The sequence below is a fragment of the Zophobas morio genome, unplaced genomic scaffold (genome assembly GCF_036711695.1).
Source record: "Zophobas morio isolate AGI-343-1 ecotype UQ-CSIRO unplaced genomic scaffold, CSIRO_AGI_Zmor_V1 ptg000004l, whole genome shotgun sequence".
NCBI classification, from domain to species: Eukaryota; Metazoa; Arthropoda; class Insecta; order Coleoptera; family Tenebrionidae; genus Zophobas; species Zophobas morio.
The window spans coordinates 6,699,275-6,723,149 of record NW_026972109.1 but is presented as its reverse complement, the minus strand read 5'-3'; the positions used below and the strand labels follow the sequence as shown (position 1 = coordinate 6,723,149).

At 34.5% G+C, this 23,875-nt stretch overlaps 2 protein-coding genes across 2 annotated transcripts in view; one reads left to right on the top strand and one right to left on the bottom strand.

Annotated features, from left to right (window-relative positions):
- Window positions 1-377: 377 nt before the first annotated feature.
- LOC135134508 (uncharacterized) overlaps window positions 378-23,875 on the bottom strand; it is a 78,022-nt gene continuing 54,524 nt past the window's right edge. The window contains exons 2-4 of the mRNA XM_064063212.1: window positions 4,247-4,467; window positions 1,594-1,851; window positions 378-664 (exon numbers count right to left, since the gene is read on the bottom strand). Coding sequence (XP_063919282.1) covers window positions 453-664; window positions 1,594-1,851; window positions 4,247-4,340 — 564 coding nt within the window. The 5' untranslated portion in view covers window positions 4,341-4,467 and the 3' untranslated portion in view covers window positions 378-452. The remainder of the gene's footprint in view (window positions 665-1,593; window positions 1,852-4,246; window positions 4,468-23,875) is intronic.
- On the top strand, window positions 17,008-21,084 carry LOC135139312 (uncharacterized). Its single transcript, XM_064069511.1, has 2 exons — window positions 17,008-17,381; window positions 20,457-21,084. The coding sequence occupies exons 1-2, from the start codon at window positions 17,036-17,038 to the stop codon at window positions 20,798-20,800; spliced, it is 690 nt and encodes a 229-aa protein (XP_063925581.1). The 5' UTR covers window positions 17,008-17,035; the 3' UTR covers window positions 20,801-21,084.

The following is a 23,875-nucleotide window of genomic DNA, read 5'->3' as shown; positions in this document are numbered from 1 at the left end:
ATTTAAAATTAAACGTTTGAAATATCACTCTAGCACAACAGCAAATTTTGAAAGTGCCTGTTTATTAAATTTAACTGTCCATTACGAATTTTTAACAAAATTGTAGCTTTATCGATTTCAAACACTCAAACTTATTAACGTTCTCATTAGTAACATCAACACGACCAACAAAAGCAAAATTAGCTAGCTGCCTGAAATGACCAATTTTAACAACAACACTAACGAAATAAAGTACTTCGCTTTTTGTAATTCCTCTTGCTTCATCATTGCCGCTATTGAAAATTATAACAGAAAATTGTTAGCAATTTTCGATTTTTCCCTTGTAGCTCAAGTTCAATAATTCAATTAACGCCAGAAGCTCTCCAATGAACCTCCATATAACAAAAAGGGGAAAAAAGTCGAATTTATTACAAACATGAATAAATTAACAACAGAAAACAAGTATTCCTCCATCACGTCTTAACAGAATACTGATGGATAGTAATGACAGGAACTTTTCTCCTCTTCGTTGGATCCCGCCGTCTGGCAACTTGTTGATTACTCGGAACAGCCGGAAGCGTCGAGTTGCCAGCAGCGTGCTCCGGAGTCGCGTAATCGATGCCCTGAGGGAGACTCGCGTACGAGTAGTAAGCATCCGAGCCGGTAGGATAATAATACTCATATCCTAAAATTCAGAGGAAATTGTTACTAAAAGTACAGTGTGTGCGCCTAATAACGAGGGGCAAATTTTTACATTTTGAAAACGGTGCTTATTTTAGATAATAATTATTGTAAAGAGAACTTCATTACAGGAAATTTGTCAATAGAAAAATTCTTGATAAAGGAATAAAACAACCAAAGAGGCTGCAATAGGGAAGTGAAATAATAACACAAATCTAAAAATAAACACGATAAAACTGGTAAACGAGCTGAAGAAAGTAAATCTAATCTAGACAAATTATAGCAGCTACTAGTAATTCTCAAGTAATAAGTATATTATATTTACAAATTACAAATTTGACGGTTTTTAATCAAGAGCTTAATACAGACATAAAAACGAACAATTTTTTACCATTTTATTTAGTGTGAATTTAAATAATTTTGCCAATCGACGATTTGCCTATTCAAGGTAAATGAAACGCGCTATATTTTTGTAGCTGCTTGGAACTTATCTCTAAGAAAGATTTTGTGTGATACTGAGTTTCAGTGTAGTTTTTTGTGTGCTAAATACTTTATTTTGCACAGGCTTCTAACTTTTCTTTTAGAATATCTTTCGCCGAAGGATATTTAAACAGAGCCACATAAGTTGAATACGAATAATACGAACAGAAGTAAATAGGTTGTAAAAACCTAAAAGTAAGCTTTATGCGAAAATAAAATATATGAACTAAGAACTTTTGACAAAAAAACGCAATAAATTTATTATTAAAAGGAAGTTTACGTGAAGCAACATGAGAAAAATAAGGATTTAAAAATTTAACCACCGGATAAAGAAGTTGTGGTAATGTTTAATATTTAAGCGCATATAACCCCTGAAAGTTTTATATATTTACCAAAAAAAAACGGACATTTAGGCGTGTGCACTATACCTTCAAAAAATTACCGGAAACTTACCGGAAGGTGACAGTTCCGAAAAATCGGAATGCAACTCCGTGGGAGGTTCCAGTTCGATGTGTTTAGGAGCGTGGGAGGATTCTTCCTGTTTGTGAAAAAGCTTGCTTATTAGCAGAACCGTGGACATGAAGGCAGCTATTTTTGCTACCATTAACGACTTAAGAACGAAAGCTCCCATCACTGAAAGACCTATCGCAGCCATTGTTGCAAGCTTATAGCCGATTATTAGACTGAAGGCAGAGTTCTTTGAACCCCGAGCTAAAAGTATTTGTTACTAATCAGCTAGGCAACCAAATATACCAAACAACAGTTTATAAATATTTATTCGCACATGTTAACGATTGCTTTTCCGAATTGTAATGACTACATCTACAAAGCAGTTTTATTTACAAGGGTGTTACTGAAACGGGAGTATAACCTGCAATGAGGCTTTTATTGTAGATCCAGCTGTTTACTTTCAAGTTTAAATGCTCAATATAAATGCAAAATACAAAAGCTTGGAATTATTCATAACTTACACGGTTTTAGTAGGGCTCTTTACAAAATACAAGAACATAAATATTGCTAAATTGCTGGTACAGAAATAGAAATCGATTTAAATTGTTCCGGCACGTATATGTTCTTACATAAGACAGAAATAAAAGTCAAATGCAGAAGCACGTTTTTTTTAAGACATTGATTATTTACTTTACGACATGGTGTAGACATGATTTTATATGTCTGTTAAACCAAAATAGCTTCCAATGCCACTTACCGTGTACGGCAGATGTTAAGCAAATTATATGAAATAGTTGAAGAGCGGAATTCCAGATGAAAATTTTATAAAATTTTAATTTCATTGTTTGTATTTTACTTGACTGTTCACAACGAATCTTTTTAAATATTTACATGAAAATGAATTCGTTTAAATAAGATCTAGATCACGTGCAAAAACTTCTAAACTTGACTTCTAGTAAGTTCATTTTGTCGTGAATGGCATTCACTTTTCGCCCAAAGAAACCAACAGCAGAATAAATTTGTTCGTGGTTTAAACTCAGCTTGTCTAAACCCAGTTTTGTGCTGTAGCAAGCTCAGTTCAGTTTTGAATTCGCTTTATACAACTTGCACTAAATATCTTCTTTTAACACAAAATACCCTTTTTTGTGAATTCACGCTCTACGTAGTTCTAACTAAAAAGCAAACACTGATTTAGTAACTGCTTGAAGAAAAATCTCCGACTAGAACTTAACTACTCATAAATTAATGAATTAGTGTTAAACAAATACAAACTTCCCCAAAATCCCCTCATTCCACCTCTTCCCTTCTTCCTCGATACCGATCCTCAAGGTTGTGATACATTTTTGATTCCATTAAACTTCGCCAATACTTCAAACATACATAAACAAGAACCCATAACTTCGAAAATTTAAAAAGTTAACAACTCCACTCCATCCAGTCCCCAATAAATTCTTAAAATATCCCAGTACAGCGCCCCTTGACAATTTCAAACTTAAATTACAACAAACAAACCTCCCATTTCCCTTTTTCCTCCCGTTTAAGGGCCGCTGAAGCAGGCTTGTACAAACTTGAGGCTGAACAAAGACTTCAAACATTGGCAAGGTGGAATGAAATTTTAAAAAGTTAAAATAGAAGTAGTGAACTACGATGTGACCTGCGCAAGAAGCGTAGCAAATTTAAGAAACCAAAATATAAATACTGTCCTCTGCATAAACGTAAAATATAAAAACGAAGCTAAACGGAGCATTGCGAAAATAAAAATTCTTTTTTAAACACAATGGGAACCTCTTACTGTCAATTTTTTTCTAAAGAGGAGGGTCTGCCATTTTATCGTCGTTTTTCAGGTAAAACTGAGTGGTCCTGCGACGACAAATAAGTTTAATGGGTTTTTTTACATACTTGTTCAACTGTGAGATCATTTATGTAGGTATGTTTAATTTTTTAACTGGAAGATTAGAATTCTTTCAACGAGGTAAAAATTACGATCTCATATCTGTAATCTGATTGTAATATTTTCAGTTAATAAACTGAAAAGAGAAATTTAGTGAAATCGTGCAGAAATCGGAATATATGGAGGAACTGCAGTTATCTTCAGTATTGTGGCTTTTAAGCTAAACTAACTGAAATGTACGGCGAAATTTTCAGAGAATTTGCAGTAAATACAGTATGTAAAATGAAAAATAAATGAAGTTTTCAACGCAATTTATTTTAATAATTACGTTGAAAATTTATCAAATTCTCCATGCAAAATAGAAAATTTTATAATAAACCATATTACACTTATCACAGGAGAAGCAAAGTCATTAAATTAAAATTAACACTATTTTAACTATTTGAAGCTTGCCAAAAATTAACAGAAGCTTCACTACTTTTTGTTATTAAAATATACAAAAAAAAACCGTAAATTAAAAAGTGCACCATTTTAAGCCCGGGCAAACTTTTCCCCTAATTACCGTCATGTTTTTCGCCGAGAAAAAAAAATTATTAATAGAGAGGAAGCTTTAAAAAGTTTTTTGCAGGAGGACGCCTTCTGTCAGCCCTCACTCACTTTAAATTTCCCACACGACCTTTTCCCCCAAACAAATACTCCCGCTGATCGGCGGTCGCCTTTCAATTAAAACCAGAAAACCACCGACCTTTATCAATAAAATCTCACCTTCCCCAAACCCGGTTGTGAACAATCCCACTTCCAGCGCCCTTCTCTTTGGGATTTTGCTCACACTAACACCATAACCTCCATAATCCATCATGATAGAGTGTCTTTCCAAGAAAGTGGAGTTGGGCTGACGGGAATCCGTCAAGTGGAGGACCAGACTGTCGCCTAAATGCCATCCTTTGGGGGAAATTAGATCGCGGACCCAACCTCCGAAACAGGGGCTGAAAAGGAACACTGAGATACTAACGAAGAGCAAACGCATTGTGTTGCAGGAAGCTGGAAGACTTGAGTTTTATATTTTTACACATGATGGGTAAATGTGATTTGCGTGTGGAGTGCAGATTGCATTTGTGCAACGGCGTGTGGGACAGTTAGTTATGATTCATCGAAGGGTGAAGTATGGGTTAATTAGGCTTATATATGAGGTTGTTAAAGGTTAAATTATTTCTTCATAAGTGCTTATGCAACTATGTAATTTTTTAAAACAGTCTATTCAATACTTTGAACTGTTAAAATAAGGTATAGTGAACGAACAGCTATAAGGTTATATGGCCATCATAAAAGTAGTTGACTGCAAATAAATACCCCCTTTGTGTGGTTCGCACTAAGCTTACCGGTTGGCAATAAATCATCTTCTAAACATTTCTTGCTCATATTTAACAGGGCCGGCTTTCAAAGCGAGTGGTTATTTCGGAACCCTCAGCGGCTGCAGGTACTAAAGAAATAGTGGAGTGGTGGATTTTCATATTTAGTGAAAGCCGCCCCTGAACGAAACCACAAGAGCCGGTCGAGCTGTAGTGGACTCGTTATTTACGACCCTAAAACCTTTTCTATTGTAAACAACATAACTTCGACACAATGGGATGATTTTATGATGGCCATATAACCTTATAGCTCTTGGTTCACTATACCTATATATATTTTTTATAGAGTAAAAATATGGAATCAATTCCTTTTGTTCTAGTTTTCGCAATATTTGTTGCTTGCAAAAATAAACATAAATCACAACATTTAAAATGATCACCTGAGCAACCTTACGACCTTCTAAATTTTAGCAGAAAAAATCAGAAAGAATGTTTGCAAGATACACCCTTAAAAAACTCGTTACCAAATAGTCTTCAAAGTGAAATCCTCCTAAATTTAATTTTCCAATAAGACGTCTTCGTTGATAGTATATACAGTCTTTTAAAAAATGAATCCAAAAGAAACCCCTCGAGAACTACATACAGACAGAATATAAAATGTTTTGGGCTTTATACTGTTGATATTATATAACCGTAACTGCAACAAATTAATAATGTGAGTGAAGTAGATTACGTGAATCGCTGGAAAGTGTTAGAAAAATTGCTAAAAGTAATATTTTTCAAATATTTGAACGAATTTATGGAAGGTACAACAGCCAAAATGGGGAAACGATACCCAATCGTCTCCTTTTCTCAAAAAAAATCGATTTTACATATCACAAGTCCATGCATTACATATCATTAAAGAAAACAATAAAAAAATGGAAAATTGCGGGAAAAAAAATGTAAAAGTATTTAGACTGAGGTATTCAATTTTCAGAAAACAATAAAACAAGATAAATATTCTAGTCGTTTTGGTAAAAACTTTCACAGTTCAGGAGTCTACTCGACAATCCCCCCGAAAGTAATTTAAAAAACTTTCGCTCGGCCATTTCGCGACGATTGTACTCGAGGTTCTTCAACGAAAATAAATAAACCCAAGAGAACAAAAATCTCAATTAATCTCTAATATTCCTGATTTGCTTTAAGAAAAACTTGAAGTAACACAGGGTCCGTCCCTCCTGCACTTTAATAAACCAAAGAAATTAATTCTGAAAAGAAAAGACAGCTCCCGAGATTCAAAAGAAGAAAAAATTAATATACACAATTAGAGCACCCTCGAAAAAAGATCGGTTTTGTCGTGAAGAAGTGGTTGCGGCATCAATAAAAGAGAGAATAAAGTTGTGGATATTAAAAAGCTTCCTCTTAATAAAATTTTAAATTATTCGCGACGAGGGACTCCCTCCCCTGGACGTGCTGTCGGCGCATATTAATTTTTAAGTTCGACAACCAGCAATACACTGCGTGACGTCATCGCTAGCATGAACTTTGCAAATATTGATTCAGTGTCAGTTTTTAGCCGCCACATGTCAAGCAATATATTCCCCTTAAAAATATACCCTTGTATTTTATCAAGAGAGTCGAACGTCGAGATAAATCACCCAAAAGGATGTATCTTCCAGGTCTCCGACTTTTATCAAGTCTCATATATTTATACTCATCCTTAAGGCGTCGGAAATTGGGTGGTGTTTGAAATGCGGTTAACCGCTTGAAATTTCACGTGTGCGTGTTTTTTTATCGGCGATTTAAATTTAAATCGAAAGAATATACTTAGAAGATGTTTCAGCGCGTTATTGTAGGTGCTTTTTGCACGAACGGACGGACATAATGAAATTAATTAGTTTAGTAAAGTGGGATGAGTTTAATGAGCGAAGTGATACGATACCAGATCCGGAATGGTGGTTTTAGAAATTTTCCGGATGCAGACATGCTGCATATATGGCTTACCTACAAAGTCATAGCACAGAAACCAACAAAAGGAGCAGATGGTGGATAACACAATACCTCGCGTGATGTACAAGTTACAAAGCTAAGGTGTTTAGTTCAGTTCCTCAAAGTATGCGCTATCTGCTGACTCCAACTTTTTGTTAACTTTGAAGGCATGCAACTTTCCGAGGAATTTACAAAAGTCAGGGCCGGCGTCTACTGTGTATCAAAGAGCTTGCAACAAGCGTTACTTAAGTGGGTGTCCCATAACCAAGCTTAAATTACCTGGACACCGCTAAAAATTAAAAAAATGTATGTAAGTTTGTGCTTAAAGTGGAAAAGAGGAAACACGCTACATCTTGATCAGGAAGTCGTTTGTAACCTGCCGTAGTATTTGAATAAATAACCTAAATTTTAAGCCGTTTAATATTTAGTGGCACGTATTAACTCCGACAACCATATAAGTATATTATTTACAGTCAACTTTAAGGCAAATTGCTTTCGATTACATGGTGGTAACAAACAATGTGACTTGCAAAGTTAGCTAAACGTTTAGTTGTTTAACTGTTTGTATAGCCTCTATGTGTTTTCATTACATTACACTTACTGTTCATATCTGTTCTACTATTATTAATGTTTAGTGCTCTGGAGCAGTATTAGCAATTATTATAAATATCCCAATGTAAACTCTATTCCAAACTAATACAGCTGAATATCAAAGTCCGCCGCTAAATAACTTCAAATTTCGATTTTCGTTAATTATTCTAAAAAGCAGACACGACAGTTAGATAACGTTAAAACAACTTGAAAGTTGGTATTCTGAGTCGAATCCGAATTTCTGATTTTTGTTTTCTGATAACCTTTATAAAGATAAAATCAGTGGCCTAAATAAGTAGCACGCAGCTTTTTTTACTTGAATTTTTCAATTCTTCAATTTTTAATTTTTTTTGTTTCTTCAGTTTTTCGATTTGCAATTTTTGTAGTTTTCATTTCAGTTTTAAATATGTAATAGTAAATAGAATTTTTAACATTTTCCAATTTTACTATTCTAGAATTCTCCATTTTTCAATTATTGGATATTGAAACTTTTTCATTTATTCGATTTTTCAATTTTTCGATTTTTAGTTTTTGAATTTTTCGATATTCCATTTTTCAATTTTTTGATCTCACAGTTTTTTGACTTTACAATTTTGACATTCCTATAATTTTACGATTTTATAATTTTTGAGTTTTCCAATTTTCCGATTTTAATTTTTTTTCCGATTTTTTGGCTTTTCGATTTTCGGAGATTCTAATAAAAATTCGGACAGACGACAAACAGACAGACACGCACGTGGAAACGGGAGACCTATTTTTTCGTACTCCAGGGGTCATTAGCTTACGCTCGGCAAGTAAAAACGTTTGATGTGTCGAACTTTTTTTTCACTTTTGCAATAATTTTAAATGCTATTATTTATTTAAATTCGTTCAACAAAATTAATTCGCGTTATAAAAAATTATCTAGTGGTTACATTTTACAATGAAAATTCGGCACGCGTTATCTGACGTCACGACCGGTCATTGACCATTTTCAGAAGAATAACTCCGTTTTAAAGCACGTTTCATGCACGAATTATTGCCGAAATTAAAAATAAATCGGGTAAAATTAGTGTATGCTAACTTGTAGCCACAACCGTACATTAATTAATCAGTCGAGCGAATATATACTACAGTGATACAGAACAATAGCTGTCTTTATCCCTCCCTCGTAAATATTCCTCCAACTTCTCCCCGAACCACCCCAACAACAGACAAGATTTACACAGTCTTTGCACCCCGACTGGCCAAAGGGGTAATTACGAAATTAAACCCGCTTCGTTAACTTAACCAAAGCCAGCCCGATTATGTTTAGCCAGAGTGATTTAGAAGTTCAGCAGAAAAGTTTCGAGTTTATTTTTGTGATGGTCGCTGACGTCACGATATTTTATGGATTACCTCATTCCATTATTTCAGAGATTTTCTGCTTACAAACAAGCACCGGTTGTCTCGTATTGTTTTCGTGGGTAAATGTCGCAGAAAGTGACAAATTTCCAGGTAATGTAGTAAGTCAGTAGAGTTCAAAAACAGAATGATTCATGCGTCTGGTTTGCATCGAAGTCAAAAATCCATCGATCCTAGGTATTTGTTCGCTCATGTGTCACAGTAAAACAGCCGTCTTCCACAACCCATCAAAATTGCAAAATTTGGTCCTTCTTGCTCGACCACTACTAATTAGTTCCACTACGAACTAGTTGTCATTACTTACACTTCGCACAAAATTAGAATCTATAAACCACTGTTTCAGACAGAATAGTTGTGTAATTATCCAATTTGCATTATCTCCACGTCCACAATTAATTAATACAATCATCCATAATTCACGAATCACTGCTGACTGAACACTCTCCGGCTAGTGCAACTGCAGACCAGAAAAATCCTCGAGTTCAACATCTCCTAAATTAAACCTCGAGTCCAGTAAATTTTAGGAAATTTTAATTAATTGGAAACCGCACTTGTCCGAGCTTTCTGTGCAACCCCTCGATAATACTCTAACCACGCAAAATAAAAATCACCATCTAACTCATTTTCGTGAAATTAAAATTGACAAAAGTAATTAAAGTTTTTGTGTTGTGGTTTCTAGCTTCTCGCAAATACCCTCGTTGTACTAATTAAAGAGAAAACTGTTTTTGTGCTGGTTTTTTAGATTGTCGCTTGAGAGGGTGGGTTTTTGAATATTTAAATCGGTGTTTACGGGCGGTGAAGATTTAGGGTTCTCGTGATTTATGAGTGCATGGACTGGAATTTTTAGAAGGATTTGGGAAGAAAGTTGGTAATTGGGTGAAGTGTGGTGATGAGCTTTTGGGACTAAATTACGTATTATTAGAGAGTTTATCTTTTGCAATGGAGAGGCAATAAAGGGTGTAAGGGTGGAAATTTAATCGGAGACTATTATGTGGTGCACGTGACCTCCCGGATAAGTTCTGCTCAAAATTTGCCATTTGTACCTATATTTTGCATATGTGTCAAGTTCAGTTCATTAGGTAAAAACGTTCTATATTTGCTTTTTTTCAAAGAGCTCTTAATTAACCAAAATACGAATAAATTTTTTGCTGTCGTAATCAAAGGGTCGCAATATTTGTGACAGCAAAAGAAAACAATAATTTACATATAGCACATAACTTTTAAAAGTTAGTAGTTATTTATACCAAAAATTAATTAGAAGCGACTTTTGATAATCTATACAACGTTCTGTGACAAATTTTGAATTTTTAACCAAGCGTAGGTATTGTAAGTCTGTTATAGATAATTATTAAATATTTATGTTATAAAACCAGAAGGCATATCAATAATTTAACACGTGCAGAATAAAAAACCTACGAGAATGAAAATGAAATGTGGCTCTTCGTACCAAAGAAAGTTGCAGAAACATTAACAAGAACTGACAATAAAATATAGCAAGGTGAAGGTTTTTCAGGAGAGTGGCGTGACGGAATTGTGTACTCAATCTAGCGACCACAGCAAAAATACTAAATTACAAGACCAGAACTTTGGTAGTGCGTTGAAGATATATGCAGGATAAATTACAGCAGGAAATAAGAACACGCCATGTAACTGTGTTTCGAGAAAAAAAAAGTATAACAAAATTGTAGTCATTGGCATCGAACATTCCTTGCCTCTGAAACACAACCAATACTGCAAACACGTATTTTTTAAAAATGAGGATATTAATAGCTGATGGTCGACGGCGAGGAATCACCTAATAAGCATTCACGTTCGGTAGAAGTAACTGACAGAAACTTTTCTGTGGTTAAGTTGCAATCTTAAGATCACTAGAAATTTAAGATTGGCATCAACTGTCTAATTTTCTAATTCAAATGTCAAATCTGAATTGTGTGGAAAAAAAACGAAGTTTTTCTAATTTCAACACGCTTCGTTTCAAGAAAATCCTTAAATACAGCATGGAAACAATTTCCATGAAAGTAATCACGAGAAAGCTCATTTTAAAGGAAAAGAAACAAGAAATATTTCGTGGTTTTCAAAAAATTGAGTAAAACGGAAACAGTTAAACTGGTGGCAGAAATATTCTCCGTAAAGTTCGCTAGTGTTGTCGAGTGTTTTTCGAATTTTAAAATAATACAGATACAGCGGCGCTTGTGCCGTTAATATTATAATCAGAATCAGAAAGACGACTGCGCAGATTTATATACCTACATGCTTTGTTCGTTCCGTTCTACAATTGGTTTTTAAGTTTTATATAATCGTCATTGTTTTGTAAGAGGTAAAACACTCGGCTTTGAAAATAATTGTACGTAATACACGTATAAATTTAGGTTTCCGAAGGCGAAGTTTTTCACATTTTAAACACGTTATAGCTGCCAGAATCAAATTTCTAAGGCGGTACCTATCTCCAATTGCGTGATTGTGGTGAAGATTTACTTTTCATTTTCTTGGATGAGACATGGATATACCAGAACGGATTTATGCTGAAATTGTGGATCCATGATGATGACATCAAAGCTTGTCCTAAAAAAACTAGTCAAAATTTTACATGCGGGTTGCTCTTTGGGCTTTTAGAGGGATGCAATTTTCTCCTTGGTTCAAAAATAGATTCACCAGATTACCACAAAACCATCACATTTTCGATATTTGACCTTTACTTACTTACATGTCACATTTTTGATACCTACTTTCTGACATTCCAGTAATACATTATACACTAGAACAATTATGTCCGCAGTTACACAGCTTAAAAAAAAAAGTTACCAAATCTAGTTACATCTACCGAACGTGAATTCCTTATATCTAATGGCCGATACTACTGATAACAAAAAATTTAGTCTAAAAAAAAAATCAAATCCAGAACTTCTAGTGAAGCAAAAACGGCGAGTTTAAAGTCCGATCTTTGTGACCGATTCCGATAAATGGACGCGTACCTTTATATCTACAAGCACTGTATGTATAAAAAGAACAACACCGATACACACAGCGTCTGCAAACTGATTATTAATCTTAAAAAATTAACAAAATTTCAAACGTTTGAATTTGTTGTAAAATTAATTTAGGTTTTACAACCTACAACGAATTTGCTAAGTTTATTTGTCTAAAAATGTTTCGTGTATGACAAATAAATAGGTATGTTACCAAATATTGCAATATTTAATAATTAAGTCTGAACATGCCACGGATTTAAGTTTTTTGAAAAAATTGCAAAAAATGTTCAGTAATGTTCAATTATTATTAGTTGAATGACAGATGTTAAGACTCTTTCATTCTTAAAAATAAAGCAGATGGGGACAATTTTTAGAGAGCTAGAGCTTTACAATTCAACTTTTTTTAGTAATAAGGAATTCACGTTCGGTAGATGTAACTAGATTTGGTAACTTTTTTTTTTAAGCTGTGTAACTGCGGACATAATTGTTCTAGTGTATAATGTATTACTGGAATGTCAGAAAGTAAGTATCAAAAATGTGACATGACAGTAAGTAAAGGTCAAATATCGAAAATGTGATGGTTTTGTGGTAATCTGGTGAATCTATTTTTGAACCAAGGAGAAAATCGCATCCCTCTAAAAGCCCAAAGAGCAACCCGCATGTAAAATTTTGAATATTTTCCCTTCACTAGTTTTTTTAGGAGGACAAGCTTTGATGTCATCATCATGGATCCACAATTTCACCATGGATCCGTTCTGGTATATCCATGTCTCATCCAAGAAAATGAAAAGTAAATCTTCACCACAATCACGCAATTGGAGATAGGTACCGCCTTAGAAATTTGATTCTGGCAGCTATAACGTGTTTAAAATGTGAAAAACTTCGCCTTCGGAAACCTAAATTTATACGTGTTTCCATGCTGTATTTAAGGATTTTCTTGAAACGAAGCGTGTTGAAATTAGAAAAACTTCGGTTTTTTTTCCACACAATTCAGATTTGACATTTGAATTAGAAAATTAGACAGTTGATGCTAATCTTAAATTTCTAGTGATCTTAAGATTGCAACTTAACCACAGAAAAGTTTCTGTCAGTTACTTCCAGGGCCGTCTTAACCCGGGGGTGCAAGGGGTGCAAGGCGCCCGGGCGCAAGCGGCCAGCCGAACACTTAAGTGTAATAAAAATTAACGTGATCATCGGAGCGTGGGAAGCTGGGAAGAGAATCCCGTGCATTTATTTTACAATGACATCTAGACCATAGTCCGCACGTTATAAATCTTAATAAAACTTAGTTATGATGTACAAGCCGAAATAGCGGTGAAATCCAAAAATTTAGCCGATGTAGGTATTATTTTATTTTTTTATGATGTTTCGATTCTGCCAAAAACACGTGGGGCGAAATTGACGGCTCTCAGAGCAATGTTAAAGGGCGCCGCGCTGGTAATTGTAAACTATTTCCAAAACATTATTTCGGTAAATACTTTCTTTGATGATCCGTTTTCAAAAATAAATTATACTTTGCCCCAAAGTACAAATTTCTTCATTGGTTTTGCAACACCCGCCGCGAGTTGTTGTCTGCTTCTCTGAAAAAATAGTGAAAAGTGCTCTGAAAAAATAGTGAACCGTGAAAAGTGAAAAAAACTAACTAAATAATATATTGTTTAATTTTTGATTTGCGTTGAAACAAGGAAATAACGATTTTTTTTCAATTGTCCAGGAAATTTATGTATTTTTTTCCGGATCAACATCACGGTGATCATGAATCAGTTACCCACTTTGACATTAAAACCACTGTCAAATACGCAGTGAGAAAGTATGTAGAATTAACGCTCTAACGCTACGTTTTAATATGGAAAAAATGTATGATGCATTGTACTTATTTTATTTTTTCAAATAATAAGTATGATAGCGACACAAGGAACATAGCAAGCTCACTGATGTCGAAACTAAAGAGTTTTAAGTTGATATGTTCAGTAGTTACTTGGTACAATATTTTATCAAAAATTAATATTCTCAGTAAAAATTTACAAAAGTGGGATGTCATTCTTTCAGAGGCCGTCAAAATGCTAGATCAAATCAGCAAAAGTTAGTCGCAAACCGTACTGACACTGCGTTTGAACAGTTGTTATTTGACTCAGTATCAATTGCTGAAGAATTAGAGTATGAAACTGAATTTGTTCAAATTGTTCGTCCACGTCCCCGAAAAAGACATTTTAATTACGAAACTGCAGATGAGCTCATTTTAGACCCAAAGCAAAATTTTAAAATCAATTTCTATTATTATTAATTCGACACGGCAATTGCAAAAATAAATGAAAGATGTGAATTGTTAATACAACATAATAAACATTTTTCATTTTTAGAAAATATAGAAAATTGGAGGAAATCGGAGCTAGAGCCAAAAAACTTACAACAGAAATTAACATATGGAAATAGATCCGATATATATGGGGAAGATCTCTGTTCCATGAGTTAGAATTGTTGCTAATATTTTTTATAAATAAGAACACAACTCCATTTGATATTTTAAGTTATATACATATATTCGAATAATTTACTATCCGCATTTCCTAATCTTTCAACATCTCTACGTATATATTTAACTCTTCCAGTGACGGTAGCTGAGGGCGAAAGATCATTTTCTAAGCTAAAGTTAATAAAAAATCATCTGCGGTCAACCATGGCCCAAGATAGATTAACTAGCCTGGCCATATAAGCATTGAAAAAGAAATAGATTTTGAAATAGTCGAAATAATAAAAAAAATTTAAATCTCGAAAGCGAGAAAAATTGACTTTGTTGTATGAAATAGCACATAATAGTTTTAAGTTTAAATATTCTGATCTGACGTCTGTACTGTGTAAATTATATAATTGTAATAAGATTGTACTGATTGTAATCGTTTGAACTTCCTAGCCACGTGGCTAGGAAGTTCAAACGATTACAATTATAATGATGGTTCATCTATTTATTACATAAACAATGTTGTTTATGTAATAAATAGATGAACCATCATTATAATTTTGATTTTTGGCATATATGAATAGAATATTTAAGTGAATTGCGAAGGTTAACTGCTTCTAGGTTAACCACCCGTAACTTTAGATTCTGGTGTGGGGCTCTAGACTCTGTAAAAACAGAGTTAATTAATTTTTGACAGGGGGGCGCAACGCTGATTTTCGCACCCCGGCGCAGAGGATCCTTAAGACGGCCCTGGTTACTTCTACCGAACGTGAATGCTTATTACTTTATTCTTACAAGCTAAAAACCGAATTTTTGAACAGTTTTAAGAAGCTTTAAAAATTGCCAGTAATAATGTAACCATAGCAACGTAATTAATAACTCACCATCATTTTCGCGGTTCAAGAAAGAACAAGTGACCAGTGCCGAAACAAGCTATAGGCCGAGTAGGCCCTTGCCTAGGGGCGCCAACGACAAGGGGCGCCAAATTCGTCCAAAAATTATGTTGTACCAAGAATTATGTCATATTAATCTTTTTTATTTTGAACGGAAACTCAGAAACATATTACATATTCATACATATTATATACCTATATCCTATATGTATAATCTCGAATTTTTTTCTTTTTTTTATATTTTATCATAGTATCTGTTTTGCATACTTATTAAAAAATATAAATAAAACTGTTCTGTAAAATTGCATTTTTTTATGTATAGAGGAGGGGCGCCTAACGCAAGGTTCGCCTATACCTAAATATTCTCTGGTTTCGGCACTGCAAGTGACATCTGCAGTTCATAAACAAAATGAAACATATAAGAGTATTTTTTAAATCTACTAATTTCTGAAATATTTACATACAAACCACCCTTAACAGACCTAGGACGAGTCCTACTAATGAAATGTTGAAATCGTAGAAGCTCCCACAATTATTCCTAAAAATAAAAATAATGAAACCACATCAATGAAATCCAGTTCCATTATACTTGTTGACACGACTTCAGCTTATACGCGGCAGAGGTTCAAAACAAACCAACCCACAGAAGGAAAACAAATTTCAACGTAGCCTTTCCAATAAACATTTTTCAGTGTATACCGATTTAACCACAAAAATAAAAAAAACGTGCCCTCATTTTACACAAAAAATGTCCTTAATATTAAGTCGGACCATTGAGACAGTCGATGCTCTCCTAAACTGGTTTCCTTCATTTTTTTTCAGTCATCACCAACATAAACAACGCCGACGATACAGACAAAGAATCCGGCTGACGCACAAACTTCACTTTTCAAGAAAATTTTTCCGTAAATAATAAGCATTTTAAATATAACTCCATCCGAAAAACACGTTCATTGTGTGATATAATTAAAGAACGAACGACGGACGCATGCATGATACGTCAATTAACTTGTTTCGGGTTTCCTTCACCGCATATACCAAATTTAGTTCCACCAGAATAACTAAACATTTGCGAGTCCGTTTTAATCGCCAAGGTAATTACCAGCGATGAGCAAAGATGGTTCTTAAACACGGAATTAATTTTACTTTAATTGTGATTATTTAGAATTATAAGTCGGGTGCTAATTGGAGCAACAAAACCAGACTTGCGGTGCCAAAAAATTAAACTACAAAAGTAATCTGAACTATTCGAAATATTCAAAAATTGTAAATTACGACCGGATTCTGTGGCTCGATCGCCCATTGAAGTCGCCACACAATTCACTTCCATTCTTTAGTCATTCGCTGCACTCTCGTTCACCCGGCAAAGTACGAGAAATCAAGAGTAAAGTTGAAGGAATTTGTTAAAAGGTTCTTTTTTTGAAAGTGACCATTGTCCATCAAACGTCCAAACCGAACCAGGTCGCCAGAATCCACACAAAAAACCACTTAGCATAATCGCCGAAAAGTACCATCTCGGTACCGTTTTAATGGCACCCACTGGGTCGGTGGGTCCTCACAGGGTGCTCCATCGCGAATGCGTCCTTCCATATAACGCACGCTCTTAAATAGGGGATGGTGTTAAATGAAAGCAGCATCCGTCCCGTTGGTCGCAATTAGAGACGTTAGTACCATCAGCTGACCTTAACTCGCTCTAGATATCTCTAGAAAAAAATCCGAAAGACCATCACCAGCGGCCACACAAGAATCGTACTTGTGCCAGGAGAGATTGCGGCATCCGCTAACCGGGTCAATTCATAGACTGCTCTAAATTATTCGCTTTATTTTTTACTGGTCTATGCTCCATTAAGCTCCTCCGAATGAAAAGTGACTACTTTTTTTGCTAAGATATATAAGCGTGAGATTTCATAGCTGAAGTCACATTGCAAGTGTCTGCGAACATGTGTAAGCTTCTGGTGTTGGTTCTGGCCGTGGCGGCGGCGGCGGCGACGGCACACGCCGAGACGGCGGACGTCAGTCACGGGATGCAGATTCTGGGCAAGATCGTGAGGCAGTACCTCAACACCCAGCCCGCCGACGTCAAGCTGAGCGATGGGGTGCATTTGGTCAGCGTGAGGAGCGAGAACGACGCGAGGGCCGCCACCGACGATAAGAGCGTGTTTGGAGCGGTGGAGAACTACCTCCAGACGCATGAAGTGAGGATCAAGCTGCCGGAACTGATGCCAGGAGAAGGGTTCGGAAGAGCCTTCAAGGATGCGTTGAACAACATCGAGGGAACTGACGCAGGTAATGAGTGATGTGGCGGAGGAGGTTGGTACTGGTACCTTGGGACCACCGACTAACCTATTTAGTTGTAGTTGTTTAAACAAAGTACCATCATGAATTAATGAAATTACTTCAATCCATGAAAACAAAAATTTTCATTTTCAAAATGGTACTAATATGTTTTCATCGTAATCCATTTTTGGAGTTAGTAGTGTTTTAAATACAATCAAACAACTTAAACAGTACTACGTAGGGAAAAGTGAAGAAGGGTAGTTAAGCTAAACGTACAATACAATCGAAAAAAAAACGCCTTTGATGTTGACTGTTTTAAATTTTGGAAATGTAATTTTAAGCACAATATATAACAAAAAAAAACATTTCTTCCACATTGTTGTACTAATGAGGGGTGATGAGAAATACTATGATTTCAGCTGAAATTATCCTCAAGCATATTTTTACGAATTAATGGTAATGGTTTGTAGAAAATACAGAAGAAATTGATTGCACCTTTATTTTACATTATTTCTTCAATATATTTAATATTATAGAAACAGGAGAGAAAAAATACATACACTCGAAAAATTTTTTCATGAAAAATTTAGTATTCTTTTGGTAACTTTTAGAAATATTTTGACGAATTCAGTAAACATATTTGAAAAACAATGTAAAACAAAAAAGTACTTCGCTTTTAAGTCATTATCTTATCACTTAAGGCCCAGTATTATTTTGCCTTTTTTTTTTCTTATTTTATTGTTTAATTTACTAGATTTATAACCAACGAAATTCCACTTTTTTTAACAATTCAAAATTTCAGAATATTATTTTAATTTTTATTCAATAAAAATTAAAAAAAAAAACTCACACCAGCCAGCTATTTTAATATTAGTCTTCAGTAACATTCTTGAGAAAATACATGTCAGTCCAAAACAAAAAATTACATGTTTTATCTTGCCGCCTACCTCTGAAGGAACACTTACTATAAAACATGAATTGATGTGTTAATGTTAGTTTGTCAGTATCATTATAATTCCTGTTTCGACAAGCCGGAAAAGAATTTTTATGGAATATTTAATCTACTTTATGATATATTATCTGACCATTTCTGTATCGAGAAGGGCTGTTTCTACTAGTTTTTCATTTTTGTACAAGTTATAACAGCAACACTAGCAGAATGGCATGCTATTAAATACACCAAAAATAATTTTAAAATATTCATGAAAAATTCTCAAAACTTATTTTACAAAAAAAAATTTTTTTAAATTGCTTATTTCGCTAGTATTTCATATTTGGAAAACTGGCTTTATAGAACAGTTTATAAAAAAAAAAATTAAAGCAATTCGAATTTTTTTAATAAATACTTAAGAGAGTTAGTTAACTTAACTTTCTCTTGACGTCACGACAGCCAAATTATTACTTTCGTTGATCAACACATTTTCGCTTATTATAATTTTTAACTAAACTCATATTTCCTCAATAAATTAATGTTTGCACTTTTATCAAAGAACACAAATTTAGTAATTGGAGGAATAATATTTCTGCTGAATCTCATAGTATTTTTGGAAAATTAGTTGCAAATTAATTTACCATTTACTTCACGAAAGGAATTATTATGTTCGTCACTTAGCAATATATTTACTTAAGTTTTAATAACTGATAGATATTAACAAATGTCATCCTTAACTACTGAACTATTGCAGTTCCAACGAAGAACAAATTTATTTTACACATTTTACTACAGATTAAGATAAAATAAATAAATCAGCTTAAAAATTAACAAATCGCATCTAAACTATTTTAGAATAGAAGTTCTGTACAAACTGCTTGTTTAATATGTTTAGCAATTCTAAATGGAAAAATAATGAGAACTGAGATGTTTTCCATTGCTTACAAAAATGTGTGCAAGATACAAAAAAAACACAAAACCCTCAAAGTAACAAATACGCAAAACTGTCCATTATCAGAACAAAAATAATCCAAAAATTAAACAAATACATGCATCAAAAATATTTAGTAATAAATATAGAAAATTTATAATTACACTAGGAGCCAATTTTGGCAAATATGAAATCTACATTTTTTATTTACAGTTTACAAACCTTTTAGTTTTTACTAACGTGCACTAAGAAGTTTTACGTTTGGATTTGGCTAAACATACCACTACATTACACCTAGTTTATTTTTATTGGCTTATTCAAAGCATAATAATTTAATTCTTAACAATATTAATTTGTTTGTGTTTTCTCAAGATATTACGTTATTCGTTGAAACGACGTTATTAATCTGCTTATTTTTAATTTCAAACTGTAAACAATTAAAAGTATTTTAAAGATATAAGTATTATATAAAATTTCATACACAAAAATTTTTACAAAAGAGAACCTATCTCACAGATTTCTTCTTCACAACAAATATTTAAAGTTTGAAAATACTAGACACTTTTGACAATAACTGTTACATAAACCAATTTAAATATGTTAAATCTGAATCATAAAAGTGTTGAATATTTCACAACTGTCAACACTGCAAGCTCATCACCCGTCAGTAACAATGTTTGTACAACTTTTTCCCCGATAGCTTCACATCTAAAGATAATTGGTGATCATCACCCAGGCCAAGGCAGAAGCTAATCGCCAAACAAAATTTATCATCATTCCAAAATTAATTCCACATTAAACATTCCAATTAATGCGGACATTCCACAAACATTAATTAAAAAACCAGGTGACCGCAACCCGCAACAGTCCAATCTAACGGTTCACCAATTAACACACTGTAACACCAACACGATTAATTCGACACCATATCAAAGCCAGAGCCCCGATAAATCCTCAATGCCTCTCAAAATTACCAGCGGACATAAAACTAAAAGCTTACAGCGCACCGCCAACATTTTTCTTTACGATCCAATAAAACACAAATTGTAAACGTGCACTTACCTTTATACTCGAAGACTTCACGTGTGTATAAATGGTTGCCTGCATAGTTAAGCAGGTTAGAGTTTTAAACAAGGTATTTAGAGGTTTACCTCTAAATACCTTGGTTTTAAAGACGTCTCGGTAGATGGCACCACACACTATACGACTTAACTGTTTACAGGTTCACCTCGTGGTGGAGGAGGAGGCGGCGGCGGCGGCGGCGGCGGCAAAAAAGGAGGAGGCATGGGCGGAATCTTGATCATGGGTTTGATGATGGGCAAGATGATGGCGGCACTAGGTCTCGGCGGCGTCGGTCTTTTGGCAATGAAGGCCTTGATGGTTTCCGCTTTGGCTTTGATGCTGTCTATCATTATCGGTCTGAAGAAGCTGGTACATTCTGGACACGATGATGGCGGTCATACTGTGATCCACGCCACCCATGGTGGACACGGGCACGAGTACAGGAGGAAGAGAGACGCCGCTGACATGGCATACAGGGCTTGGAGCGCCTACAATTCGAGCTAATGTGAACTAATTTATTTATTTAAAAAATTAAGTGAATTTTGATGTGGACTCTGTGGATCTTGGAGTTACTCTTTTTCTTGTAGAGTCATAGTTTGTTTAATCTCTTTTTTCTAGTAGTATCCGTGTTTTGTTTTCATTTCTCAAAGAGTAACTTCTTGGTAGCGGCGATTTACATTTTTGTAGATCTGGATGAGCCACACACCTTAGAAATTCGCTCTTACCATGCTATTTATTTAATTTATGTTGTTGATTGTGAATGGTCGAATAAAGGCCCCGTAGTAGCATCCGGTTTTTTCTTAACATTGACCCCGATAGCGGCAATTTCTCCATAATCCTTTCCTCTCAAGTTCAATGAATGGTCATTACCCAGAAATACACTGACCCCGATCCACCAGACTGGTTTTATGGAATGAGGAACCCGAGAGAAAAATTGAACTTGAAAAACGCCAACAGGTTCAAGATGAATGCTCTTTTGGTGGGAAAATAGAAAGTGTTCCATCGAAAGATCGGAACCAGCTCATTGGGTCAATTAGTTTAATTCGGATTGCTCTCTCTCATGGTAGCCGAAGGTCAAGGCAAAGCCTCCTCCGATGTGCTGCATCCAACGAATCGAGTGCTTCTGCCGCTCGGCCGGAGGATCGAGCTTTATAAGGATATGATGTAGACCCAGAGACCTACATTTGCGGCGGCCGAGACGAATCGATGGTATGCGAGCTAATGGATTTCATGGGTTGTTTACGAGACGCTAGTTATCAATGAATATTCATGTGACATCCTCACACGGGAAATTTCGGAAGTGATTGATTTGTTCTGCTTGCTTCTGGATGGCCATCTTATGAATGGAAATCGGCAGCTGCAGGAAACGAAACGAACGATTTGCTAATATTAGCAAAAGGTACAAAAATAAAACCGAAGCTAAAGTGGAAACAAAGTGTCTATTGTGCTGTACATAAATATTGACTAAAAGCAAAAGTAAGTTTTAAAACAACAAAATTATTCTGTGCAGAATCTGAAGGTGGAACTTTATTTGACGACAGGAGAGTTGAAACCGGTCTTTTTTAAACAATGATTCGGTTTATACTTTCTACAAACACTACATCAAGTTATCATGCGTGTCTAAAGTTCTTGCAAGCAGTAAATAAACATTTTCACATACTTGATGTTTTTTATAAAAACGAAAGGTTTTTCTGAAGTATAAGAAAAATATAGTACTTGCCTACTTAAATTTAAACTTTCTAAAATTTTAAATTTTCAGTTATTAAAGCTATACATTTTTGAAAACAAAAGTTTCACATTCAACGGTTTTAAGAAGTTTCTAGTGCGTAAAACTGCAGAGAAATAAAAGTGTAAGATTTTTGACTTTAATTTTGCAAAATAATTTAAAACCGATTTTGATGAATTTCCTTCAGACTTTAATGTATAATACAACTTGTATAATAAAGCAAAGTACCTATAACAATTTTTGTATTACTACTTTACCAACAACTATAAGTAGAAATTTTACTAATTCAAAAAGTCTGTCATTTTTATAAAAACTGCTGGGATATCGTAAAATGTCACATTTTCAGATAAAATTATCACGTAATCACAATTTTCCAACTTCATTACTAAACATAGCCTCCGTTTTCAAAAACAGTTCCAAAAATAAAAATTACAAACAAAACACATTGCGCTCCGCAGTGACACGGATATATTCATCGGAGAGTAAAATTCTATTATCATCTCAAATTTGTATGCAAAATAGCCACACACGACAATAAATATGCAAATCAGGATTTCTCCCATTTGTATCATTATTCTAATTTTTTCCCCATTCTGTTACACACAGTCACAGGTCAAGAATGCCAGACATGTGGTTACTACAAGTACAAGAAACTGCAGGGTCAAGGTCTATTCTAAGACATACGTTTATCAAATATTAACTGGGTCTCAGAAGCGAGATCAAAGCAACTAGGCAACCCAACAAACACTAGAAGCACTTTCAAATAGGTGTAAAAATTTTCTTTCTTTCGTATAAATATTTAACTTTGATTAATACAGAAATCGGGACACTTAAGTGGTCCGAAGTAGCAACATATGTTAATTGCTTGTGGAGTTTCAGTGATGAATTTGCTTTGATGTTAATAAAGCAGCTCGAGGGGAAGAGGCGGAGCACTAGAACAGGTTAAACACAAGTCGTACGGATGGAAGGACTACGTCGGTATTTGCTAGAGATATGGCTTCAAACTATAATAAAATTTTTATCTGTTTAATTTCTAACCTACTGTATGTTAGCAGAAATAGTTTGTTATACAAAATATTAGTTTAAGGAATTTAGGCCGTGTTTTATTCATTCACTCTTTCGACCACTTGTGTAGGCGATTACTAGATCCCGGAGTATGTGTTAGCACACATCTAAGTAATATTTTTTTGAAATGACGTCACCAAATTTCAAAAAAATTGACACATTCCTAAATTAGAATCGATGTTCTGTAATAATTTAAATAATAAAAAAAAAAAAGAAGATTACGAAGCTATGAACGATTTTTAAATGGTAAGAACATGAAAATTGACAAAGTGGCTCAACTGTTAGCATATAACAAAAACCATCATCATAAATTTACACACACCACTTCAGTGTTTTAATTTTTGGTCCAGCACATTTTTTAAAAAGTACGAACCTGTTATAACTGGACTCAGACACGAGCGCTACTCTACTTTTTCCCTTTATCTGTAAGAGCTTCAGCGCCCGAACTGTTCGACTAAGTCATTTTCGCCTCGGGGTAAATTTCAATAAAAGCCACGCCTTTGGAGTGCATCTCCTACATTGAAGTAGCTCGTATACACAATCACATTTTCCAGCCATTTCACGTTGAGCAATATCCATTCGTCAAATTAATGGCTGCAATTGCTCTCGGAAGCTTGTTGAACCATTTTAAAAATGCCTTAAAGAAGTTTCGTTTTAATGGAACCATTAAACGTGACGGTTCGATACGCGTTACTTGCAGACAAGACAAATAGACTTAGTTACTACACACTTTTATTTTTGCCGAATTCGAGACGGCTGCCAGAAGATGAATATGAAGTATGAAGTTG